The sequence below is a fragment of the Misgurnus anguillicaudatus genome, chromosome 6, assembly GCF_027580225.2.
Source record: "Misgurnus anguillicaudatus chromosome 6, ASM2758022v2, whole genome shotgun sequence".
Classification (NCBI taxonomy): Eukaryota; Metazoa; Chordata; class Actinopteri; order Cypriniformes; family Cobitidae; genus Misgurnus; species Misgurnus anguillicaudatus.
In genome coordinates, this window is record NC_073342.2 from 18,595,494 (window position 1) to 18,607,500 (window position 12,007).

At 36.2% G+C, this 12,007-nt stretch overlaps 1 protein-coding gene across 1 annotated transcript; it reads left to right on the plus strand.

The window, feature by feature from the left end:
- The first annotated feature begins 901 nt into the window (after positions 1-901).
- ferry3 (FERRY endosomal RAB5 effector complex subunit 3) lies at positions 902-11,709 on the plus strand. Its single transcript, XM_055192915.2, has 14 exons — positions 902-1,051; positions 1,582-1,765; positions 1,872-2,017; positions 4,207-4,388; positions 4,471-4,570; positions 4,654-4,775; positions 5,773-5,879; positions 5,983-6,180; positions 6,266-6,394; positions 6,632-6,703; positions 6,786-6,988; positions 8,871-8,928; positions 10,202-10,269; positions 10,549-11,709. Exons 2-14 carry the CDS (start codon positions 1,588-1,590, stop codon positions 10,639-10,641), a joined length of 1,656 nt encoding a protein of 551 aa, XP_055048890.1. The 5' UTR covers positions 902-1,051; positions 1,582-1,587; the 3' UTR covers positions 10,642-11,709.
- The last annotated feature ends 298 nt before the right edge of the window (positions 11,710-12,007 follow it).

The following is a 12,007-nucleotide window of genomic DNA, read 5'->3' on the forward strand; positions in this document are numbered from 1 at the left end:
CCTCACATGGATTTGAAAAGAGACAGTGCTGCACGTGTTTCAGGCTTTAAAAGACAAAGAGCTCGACAAATGTGTCACTCTACCTGTAACAGATACAGCATGCATCTTTAATATGGGTCTTGTTGATGTAACAGAAAACAAATCTTGTATTCACACCTCATGCACCTTTTCAATGACAACATTGACCCTTTCCTGAATGATACAGTGACACAAGATATATCAAACTAGCATTGCAGGATCAATAGAAGTGATATTAAAGATTGGACTATACACTTAATAAAAAAACTAAATAAACCATATTATTTATTAATAATAACAATAATAAATAAATAAATAGCGGACACTGGGACAGTATATATACATTATATATATATATATATATATATATATATATATATATATATATATATATATATATATATATATATATATATACATTAACATTTAAACAAATGCAGACACATGTGAATGTGCAACTAGTCTCTCTTGGCACTTTATCAAGTAGATGCATGCTATTGGCTATTTTTCTTTATTACTTAGTCAACTTATTTATTAAGTTGGTGTTTTGTAATGAAAATAATGATATGATGAATTTTATATATTTAATCAACAAATTATTATTCCATATTTTGATGTACGTAATTATTAGGATGTGTATTGATTATGTCACTGGCAATAAAAAAACATAAGCCTAGAACTGACAGGCGGATGACGTCAAGTACCGCGAGAGCAAGTCGAAATTATGCTTTCTCGAATCGCGCTCGCGGTACTTTGACGTCATCCGCCTGTCGGTTCTTTCGGCGCTGCATGAAGTCGAACAAGCCTAAAGCTGTGTATAGCCCGAAACACTTTCAACAAATAATATCAAGTAATATCGGTAAGAAATGTCGCATAATAATGAATTCTAAAAAATTCGTTTCGTCAAGACTGCGGAATTATTTTAACTTTAGGTTTTATTCATGTCGTGTGGAAACTGCTGATACCAACAGTAAACTAGCCGGTCAGCTGACCGAGCGAAACAAGCGGAGAGAGACCGGAAGTAGCTCGCAAGGTAATAATGCAGGAGAATTCACTGGATATTCATTAAAAACATAAATTTAAAAATAAAAAAACATAATCACAATGTTATTTTCAAGTATATTTAATTGATCATGTGGTCGTTGTGTGTTTTGCTCGTCTCACGAAGCACTGAATTAATGTGATGTGTGCAGCATGCTATTTAAATCATTGAAATGTTGTGAATTAGGTATCTTTATCTATAACGTTACATATATAATATAACATTTCTAGGTGCATTAGGTCATAAACATTTAGCAGAAAGATAAGTCAGAGAACGGCGTCAATACAGAATGTATGTGTATACTGTACTGCAATGAACTTATTGAGCATGTTGCCTATTTATGCCAGTGCTACTTAAGTGGTGTAAGTTAGCAATCTAACTCCGTACCAATATTTTTATTGTTGTATATCTTATAATAACTATACATAATCATTGTCATACATTATTATGATATGTGATTTTATTACTGTCAGCATCCTAACGTTACCAGTATATAATCTAATATATTTTTTTTATTGTAGGCAAAGATGAGGAAAAACAAAGGGAAACCCAGTACTATTGAAAAGGAGTTTGTGTTTGAGTTCAAGGCAGGAAAAGATGACTGTGTCCTTAAAGTGCCACTTCAGTTTCCATTTCAAGAAAATGTGAATGATCTTCATGGACGTATAATGCTGCTACATAATATGCCCTGCTTTGTTGAAAATGGTAATATATTTAGATGAGCTATTTATGACTTTATTTAAACTTTAAATTAGCTACATGCAATAAAACACAAATGTTTGAATTACGCAACATTTCTTCCTAATTTCAGACTTGAAAACAAGGCTGGTCAGTTTTATAGAAAGGGAAACATTAGAGGACTATGACAGGGAAGCAGAGGCAGCCCTTGAGAGACTCACAACAGGACAGGTGGACATCAACATACTTACAAATTCATGGGCCAAGGCCTATTCTGAGGTATGGACGCAATTTGAACCCAATAACTGTATTTTTATTGGATGTAGCTCAAACACTATCATGTGGTTTATTAGGCTGTATATAAAAGATTATTTGACGTGAACAGAAATTTTATTTGCTTCAGAGAGATGCTTTAGTTTATTTTAAATGAATCAGATACTCATTCTGTCAACACTAGAAATTCCTTTGGAACACAATATCTGTCCTGTTTTCATATTTAAGAAGGTCAAGCAGACCATCTGCATTTGCACTTTAAAGTTTTGCAGTTTATATCCTGCTTCCACTTGCTCCAGCAAACTTATAAAAAGAAAGCAGAATCCGCCCCCTCCCTTTTCTACGAACTTCTGCTGGCTCACAGCTACGAATGCATACAGGATAGTCATTAATTTTTTTACTGCTGCCGTAAGCAAATACACGTGGATGCTTTCCAAACTATTTAAAGCCCATCGAATGGCCTTTAAACAACCACCTGGTTGTTTGCGTATAAAGATTCATATGTTTGTATTTATAGGAGCAATGGAGCTTCCAAACTGTTTTAAGTGTGTAGGCTAAATGTATAAGAACAAGGTTTTCATATATGTTTCAGTTCCCCTGTAAATGCAGGGATGCACGATTTAAAAAAAAAGGAAATGTATAAATACAAATTAAAATTTGGGCTAAAGTCTTATAATTTAAACTTGAGATTTTGAGCATCAAAGTTTGATTTCACTCTTTTTTTTTAGTCTTTGAAATGATCTTACTCAAGGTTATATTTTCACAGAATGTTCTTTACATTATGTAAGATGCTTTTATGTAGAAAACAGTAAATCATAAAAAATGACGTCACATGCAACTTTAATACACCAGAAAGAATATGCCAACATCACCTCACTTACTATCCACAGCACCAACCATTACATTTTGATGTAATGATGAGATTTAGATGACATTCAATGTCATTCAACATTCAATTTGTGCATACCCATAAGGCAATTTTTTTATATAGACGGTTTTATCGGACGCACGTGATACACGTCTGGATCCGAACCTTACTTCCGGTTTCGTTTTTTTAATGGTCTGACTAGTTGCTAAACTGATCTCTTGAACAAATGCCTCGTCGAAAACAACAAATGTTTTGGTTTCCTAGGTTTTTTTGGTTGTTATATAAATAAACTACGTTTAAAGAACTTTGTTGTTATTTATTCTTAGCGGAGTTTACCGGAAGTTACGTGCGGACAGCGACAGCCGCTTGTTTATGTTGTTACTGCTGAAACAGTCTATATATTACATATTTATTTATATTTTAGATATAATACAATAAAATTATATGTTATAAAATATATGTGCTGAAATATATATATAAAAAAAATGTAACCAATATATTCTTAAAAATTTTTTGTATATTTTGAAATATAATAAAAATTATATATATAAACTTTGTATATCTGTAAACATTTAAAGGTTAAAATTAAATATATTTTCAACTGCAAGATATATACTTATAATTGTATAAATACATATACATCTTATACAAACAAACATTTTTATTTTGTATAAAAAAATCTATTTTTTTGCTGTATGGGTTGTAAAACTAGAAATGTATTTGTTGCCCCTGAAAAACATTTTGAAAATGCTTATTAAAAATTTTCAAAAATATATTTAATTAAGCTTTATTTTTTACAAAATGTATTTAGCTTATATTTAAAACATATTTTGTCCATAGAAATGTATTTTTGACGTATTCGTATTAATACGGCAGCCACCGTTTTTAGTTGACCAGTTGCTGCAGAACAAGTGTTTAACTAGTCAAATACACCTCCTTGTTCTTGATCAAACCTATATGTGACCCTGGACCACAAAACCTCATACGGGTCCATTATTTGGAATAAATACGCTTTCCATTGATGTATGTTTTGTTATGATAGGAGAATATTTGGCCGGGATACAACTATTTGAAAGTTTGGAATCTGAGGGTGCAAAATAAATTAAATATTGAGAAAATCGCCTCTCTTTAAAGTTGTCCAAGTGAAGTTCTTAGCAACACATATTACTACTGATAAATACATATAGTCATTTTTTTGTCATAAAAAAAATCAATAATTTTAACCCCTACAATGTATTCTAGGCTATTGCTACAAAAATTCTCGTGCGACTTAATACTGGTTTCGTGGTCCAGGGTCACACATGTTTTTCTCATTTTCTGTATGTAGACTACATTGGAACATGCCCGTCCCGAGGAACCCAGCTGGGACGAGGATTTTGCAAGTGTGTACCACGAGCTGATCCACTCTCCTGCCTCCGAGACCCTACTCAACCTAGAACACAGTTACTTTGTCAGTGTTTCTGAGCTCATCAGTGAGAGAGACATGGAGCTCAAGAAACTTCAGGAAAGGTATGTGTGTATGAGGTCTTACTGTCCAATCTTTTGACAGGTAGTGTAAGTTAGTATGTAAAACTTGACTGTGTCCTTACAGGCAGGCTGCAGAGATGGATAAAGTCATGCAGGAGCTTGGGAAGACTTTGTGTGACCAAGATGTGAATACTGTGGCGGCTCAGCACTTTGACGCACAGCAGGTGAGACCCGTTTGAAACTACTTCTGTATGTTTATTGGGATAATAAAAACATCATTGCTCTTATCTTTGTTCATAATGCAAAGGTACTAGAGAACAAGTGGGCCAGTGAACTAAAACAAGTCACGGGTATCCAGAAACAAGAGTATCAGGAGTGGGTCATGAAACTTCATCGAGACCTTCAGAATCCCAATAACAGCTCGATCAAGTGAGTGAAGAAACAACATAGAGCCAGAGGTTTGGTTAACCGAACATTTTCTAAGTAAAGTTATCGTTATCGTTTAGTGGTGTGGACGCTAAGATAGGTAGCGTTATAGTTAACGCTATAGTTTTCGTTATAATGTGAACTGCCCTTAACACTAAAATCAGGGGTCTGTGTGTCAGCACATTAAGCAAGAGTGAATTGTTTTCATATTTGAAACCCAGTTTTCAGTAGCCAAAATGTTTTTGTTTAGTAGTATAGTTACATCCCCGATCAGGATTTTTTCAGCCAATACCGATTACAGATTTGTTGTCTTCGTGATTGGTCGATACCAATGCTGATACCGATTCTTCAAGCTGATATGTATTTTAATAGAGAATCAAATAAATAAGCACATGAAGTAGTCAAAAAATAAAACACTTCACAGTCTTTACTGTATGAATTAAATATACATCGATACAAAGATCGATTCATGAGATTGGCAAATTTAGCAAGTACCGATCGAGTCATTTAAGCCATTATCTGTCGATCACAGCATTCCTACTAACCAATCGAACCTTAGGAAGATTCCAGTAATGTGCAGTAGGGGTGCACAGGGCAAAAACTAACGCGGGGTTAGTTGTAACACGGACTGTTTACATTGTTGCACAAGGTTTAGAAACACATTTGCCGAATAAATTCTAATGTAGTGAACATTAAACCCACGTGACTGATTATTTAGCTTTATCAGCTGACGTGGGCTCAACGTCGTCGCAGTGCCCTTGATGCTAGTGCCTGCATCAAAAATTCTGCATTTCTTTTTCTTGTGCAAAGCATTCAGTTTGGCAATTACAAGCTGCACTGCTAGTAAATGTATAACTTGAACAACTTCATGGAAATGCACCTAATTGCATCTTATGTTTTTCTTTATTGCGAATTTTGAAAAGATACACTTCACGTTTTGATGGAAACCCAGCTATTGTGATTGATCACAAAAATATAGTAACTATTCTTTTTGTTTCAGCGAGGAGATCAAGGTGCAGCCGGGACAGCGGGGGGAGCCAGGCGAGACGGGGGCTCGACTTTTCGAGGAGCAGCGACAGCTGGAGGAGAGCTTCACCATCCACTTAGGTAGAGAGTCACCTGCTAACTACATATGGGTTTAAAGTCATTTACGCCCACTGTTTCTCAGTAAATAAATTAAATATAATGGCTACTGATATGTGTCATTCAGGGGCTCAACTTAAGACCATGCACAACCTGCGGCTGGTGAGATCCCACGTGCTGGACTTTTGTAAGCACCGTCGCCATAGCAGCAGTGGGGTAAAACTGCGGAGGTTGCAAACTGCTCTCTCGCTGTACTCCACATCGCTCTGTGGCCTTGTGCTGTTGGTTGACAACAGGGTCAACTCATACAGTGGCATCAAAAGAGGTACTAATAAATTATGTCACAAAACACATCGTTTTTCATTTTATGTGGCCTAAAATAGCATCCTGCATTATTTCTGTGGTATCAGATTTCGCCACGGTGTCCCAAGAGTGCACAGATTTCCACTTCCCTAGGGTGGATGAGCAGCTGGAGATCATCCAGCAGGTGGTGCTGTACGCTCGAGCTCAACGCAGCAGCAAGCAGAAAGAGCAGCCCGGTGAGTGACAGAACAACTGGAAGTGAAACCAAAACCTCTGCATTGCACCATCAGATATCCAACTTCAGACCTTCCGCGAGGAAGTGTTCAGTTTCATTCGACCTGGCCTGCTGCAGCGTAACTTGATACGTTTGCGCAAATGTTTCTGTATTTTACTGTTATAAATTTGCATTTTGCTAACTGTTTGAACTTCAAATGTTATATTAATTTAGTTAACTTTTTAATTTTGTTTAATAGAGATGCCAAGAAATGGAGGCAGCGAAGACAAAAATAAGATTATAGATCGAAATTCTTCCAATATTCTCCCAGGTATTACACGTTTAGTTTACTCTAGCATTCTAGCAATACATTTTGTGATTAAAAATCATTATAATGCTCACTTTCTCTTCAGGTGAATTTTACATCACCCGCCATTCAAACCTGTCTGAGGTTCACATCGTATTCCACCTCTGTGTTGACGATAACGTTCGCTCTGGAAACATCACAGCCCGAGACCCGGCCATCATGGGCTTGAGGAACATCCTAAAAGTCTGCTGCACCCATGACATCACCACCATCACTATCCCACTGCTGCTGGTACATGACATGTCTGAGGTAAGACGAGAGTCAGTTCACCCACAAAAACACAAATAAATCATATTTGTACGAACGAGTTTACTATTATTTTTTCATGGGACACAAATGGTATAATTTGAGGAATTAAACACTTTTTTTAATATAATTTCAAAGCCTAAAACCATCTGTACAGGTCTGAAAATGATATATATGTCAAGTTTTGATCTTTTGTTATTATTAACATAACTGACAGATCACAGCATCTTAGTTATATAAAAATGTTATGGTTTATGAATCTTGTTTGAATTAAACTCTTCCACTTTTTATTGAACATTTTGTTGCTGTATGGTCGTACCAAATTTAGGGAGCTTACAAAACTAGAAAAATGTGTCCTTTTTTTGCCTTTTGCAAACATGCAGTCTTTAACATGCTCAGCCTTCGTCTGATTTTAGACGTGGTCTATTTCGGAGAAGGCCATTTGGGCTGACCAACGTAGTTTATGGGTGAAAGTAAAACCTCAAACACAGCCTCTCTGACCACGGCCTGATGTTGAGGAATGTTCATGGTTCAGGAAATGTTCTTCTTGCCAAAATCAACCAATGGTTGTAGGGCTAAAGGTTTGAGCATGGAAAATGTGTTTTTGTACACTTTACATACCGAAGATGTTGCTTAACAAGTATTGGATTCGCTCCGTTTACATCCCCGGTCATCCAGATTGTCAGATAATGTTTAAGTCTCCAGAAGTGTCATAGACTTTTAAACTGTCAAGTGGATTTTAAATGCAATTTTTTTAAAGCAACATGCTGACTTTTTAGGACTTCAGCTTATTCACCGTATCCCCCAGAGTTAGATAGGTCCATAATATATACCTTTTTCATCTCCGTGCGTGCCGTAACTCTGTCTGACGCACCCATTGCTAGCCTAGCTTAGCACAAAGACTGGAAGTAATTGGCTCCAGCTAGCACACTGCTCCCAATACGTGACAAAATAAAGCCAACATAATCCTATTTATATGTTGTGATTTGTATAGTCACAGCGTGTACAAATAACAAGGTCATATGAGACACAGCCATCTTGTAACCGTATACATACTAGGAACTATATTTTCATGCAGGGTTCACACCAGATGCGGTAGAGGCGGCAAGCGCGGATGATTTATGGCGGATTTCTGGCCGTGTTAACCAATCAGGACCTTGCTGTAGTAGTGACGTGATTACATGAAGCGAGCGGAGTCGCAGAAGCCCCTCCCATGATGCAAATTTCCGTGTGAATGTCTATGCGCGAATAGCACATTTTTGCAGCCTCTACCGTGGTTGGTGTGAATGCAACATTAGAAGGCAAAGCAATGCTATTTGGGCGGAGTGATTAGCACAACTCTGAGCAAACTCTCTGCTCCTCACCATGGGGCTTTGAGGTGCTGCGAGCAAATCACTTCGTCCAAGTAGCAGTGCTTCGCCTTCTGAGAATACAGTTCCCAGTGTATACGATTACAAGATGGCTGTGTCTCATATGACCTTGTTATCTGCACACGCTGCGACCACACAAATCACAACATACAAATAGGAAAATGTTGGTGTTATTTTGTCACTTATTGGGAGCAGTATGCTAGCTAGAGCCATTTACTTCCAGTCTTTGTGCTAAGCTAGGCTAGCGGTGGGTGCGTCAGAGAGTTACAAGACGCACAGAGATGAAAAGGGTATGTATAGACTTATCCAACTCTTGGGGATACGGTCAACACAAGCTAAAGTCCCAATTAGTCGGTGTGTTCCTTTAAAGATTTGAAAATTGAAGTTCTGGAGTTTATGTCACGTCCTATGTTTAGTTGTAGCTACAGTAGCTTTTAAACAAAGACTCGCACTGATATCATGCATCAAAAAAATAATGCATGCTCTCCTCCCTCTCTTCCTCTGTTGCCCTATAGGAGATGACTATTCCCTGGTGTCTGAAACGTGCTGAACTTGTCTTCAAGTGTGTAAAAGGTGAGCAAAAATGCACAAGTATTGACTAAATATCATTCAACATGGATTAATCATTTATTAGTTAGACTTCTCATCGATTTAGGAATAATAATTTGTGTTATTAGCTATTAATACGGTTTGAAATTACTATAAGGTAGTGGTGGGCAATGATTAATCGTGATTAATCGCATACAGAATAAAAGTGAGTTTTTAAATAATATTAGTGTGTTTTGTGTGTAATTATTATGTATATTTAAACAGAAACACACACATGTATACATTTCAGAGAGTCTCCTTACATGGAATTACTATTAGGTAGTGGTGGCCAATGATTAATCGTGATTAATTGCATACAGAATAAAAGTGAGTTTTTAAATAATATTAGTGTGTTTTGTGTGTAATTATTATGTATATTTAAACAGAAACACACACATGTATACATTTCAGAGAGTCCCCTTACATGGAATTACTATTAGGTAGTGGTGGGCAATGATTAATCGTGATTAATCGCATACAGAATAAAAGTGACTTTTTAAACAATATTAGTGTGTTTTGTGTGTAATTATTATGTGTATTTAAACAGAAACAAACACATGTATACATTTCAGAGAGGTTTTATTTATATATATTTTTTATTTATATATAATATATAAAATATAAATAAATACACATGTAAATGTTTCTTAAATACCTACATGAATGTACATAAATGTATACATAATAATTACACACAGCACACACTTATATTATATTATGGAAAAACTCACTTTTATTTTGTATGCAATTAGTCACAATTAATCATTGGCCACCAATACTATAAGGCTTGTACGATGGGTCAAATTCGAAGTTGTTGTGTAATATTATTAGTTTTATTATATGACTTATTATATTAAAGGTACAGTGTGTAGATTTTAGCGACATCTAGCAGTGAGATTATGAATTGCAATAACAGTTTACCGAAACGCATAGAGAAGCTACGTTAGCCACCGCAGGACAAACATGTCGTTGTTTAAGACAAAATACAATAGTAACAAAACGCGCTCTGTAGAGCAGTTTGTCTGTTTAGGGCTACTGTAGAAACATGGCGGCACAAAATGGTGACTTTCAAGTAAGGGGACCCGCAGTGTATGTAGATAAAAACGTCTCATTCTAATGTTATAAAAACAATACAGTTCATTATATAAGGTCTTCATACACCATTGTTAATATAGTTATGTAGATTATATTGCATTTCTGTCAAGAGATCCTTCTAAAATGTACACACTGCACCTTTAACTTTATATTGCTTTTTCAGGTTTTATGATGGAAATGGCATCCTGGGATGGAGGAATCTCACGGACTGTCCAGTTCCTTGTTCCACAGGTAAGATTTGGTCTCATTAGGGGATGTTTACATGACTGCGCTTCAGGAAAGCTTTTGGGAATTTTGGCTTTTCGTTTACACGACAACAGCGTTTTGGGGTCTTTTAAACCAAAACTTTTTAAGACACATTTTTAAAACACCTTTTCGTCTCTATGTAACCAATAAAAGCCAATCTGTGATAATGGTGCTGTCATGTGCATCACTGGAATGGTTTATTACCATATACTTTGAGACCATAAATGTACTATTATTGGTTTATTTCATTTTCTTTATCACCAGAGTATCTCAGAGGACATGTTTTATCAGCTGAGCACCATGCTGCCTCAGATCTTCAGAGTCTCTTCAACTCTCACGTTAACATCAAAACGCTGACCATAGCAACCTACATAAACACACACAAGCAACCTTGGCTGGCAACCCGTGTTTGTTAAACCTCAACTGGCAACGTGGAGGACATCCCATCACGTTAGGGCTCGATTTTCAGAAATACGAACCGTAAGCTGTCATTTCGTGTGACAAATACAAGCCTGTTGCAAGATGTCCTGATTATTTCAATCATGATTTTTTTTACTGGCATCCATTTGTATTTCCGAATCATATCATTAAATATTATAGGGAGTTTTCATACTGTGATACTGGGACTGGCATTCACCTAGTGCTGCATGGGAAATAGGTACTGCCAAGACAAGCTGTGTATTCGTGCTGCATTGCAGTCAACCACCTTTGGCCCCCGGTGTCTTTATTACAGACCTGAAACACCAGATGGCGCTGTTTTGGAGCCTTTTACAGGAAGTTTGAGGTAACCAAAGCTGCTGATTCCAAATGTCAAACGAAACCAACCGTCCGGGTATTATAAGTGATTTACCATGTGTTTGTATATTAGGTGGCAGTTGTATGCACAGGCACATATGCAGTTATATTTAAACAGCGTGAACTTTAAAAAGTGGGGCATTGCTTGTGTTTCCCAATGCATATAAGCCGTTTCATCTGTGTGTTTTTAACAAATGTTTACCTTTTATTGAAAGCATTTTCGTAATGTTGAACAGACTAGAGGGGGGTTTTGTAATATTTATTTTTTTTAATTACCTTTACAAAGAGGTTAACTAGTGTAAGTTAAGTCTTTGGAAAGACTTTTCTTAATGAGTACATTAGCATATAAAGTACCCAAGCACTGCTAATCTGAGGGTTAAAGCATTTGCATTAGCATCAATCAGTCTTTTGTCCCATAACACTGACATGGTAATGACATGCATGCATCATTGCTAAATGTAATTTTGGTCAATGTAAAGTCAGGCAGTCTGATGTAAATACAGCAGATCCATCAATTGTATTGTAACATATTGATATTAATGTATTATTAATAATTTGTTTGGTTCCATCACTGTCCTGCTATTATACATAATAATTATGTAAATAAAACATGGTTAAGTATAAAACATGCTTGAAGTCTCTATATCATTTCAAATTCCCAATGTGTTTTTCACCTGCGTTATGATCATCTTCCGATATTATAATTTGTTAATATATCTGATCATATAGTAAGGTGAATTCAAGTAGATTGAGGCACTTTTTGGCATCAATCTACCTGCATTCACGTAACATCTAAAGATTGCCCTGTGCCGCTGTTTATCCCCCAAAAAAATCAATACATAATGGCACCAGTTTTCCTGTCATTGGTGTTTAGATCATGGGAGCTTGTGCTATGGAAACGTGTCACCAAATGTCCTGCATTCTTGGT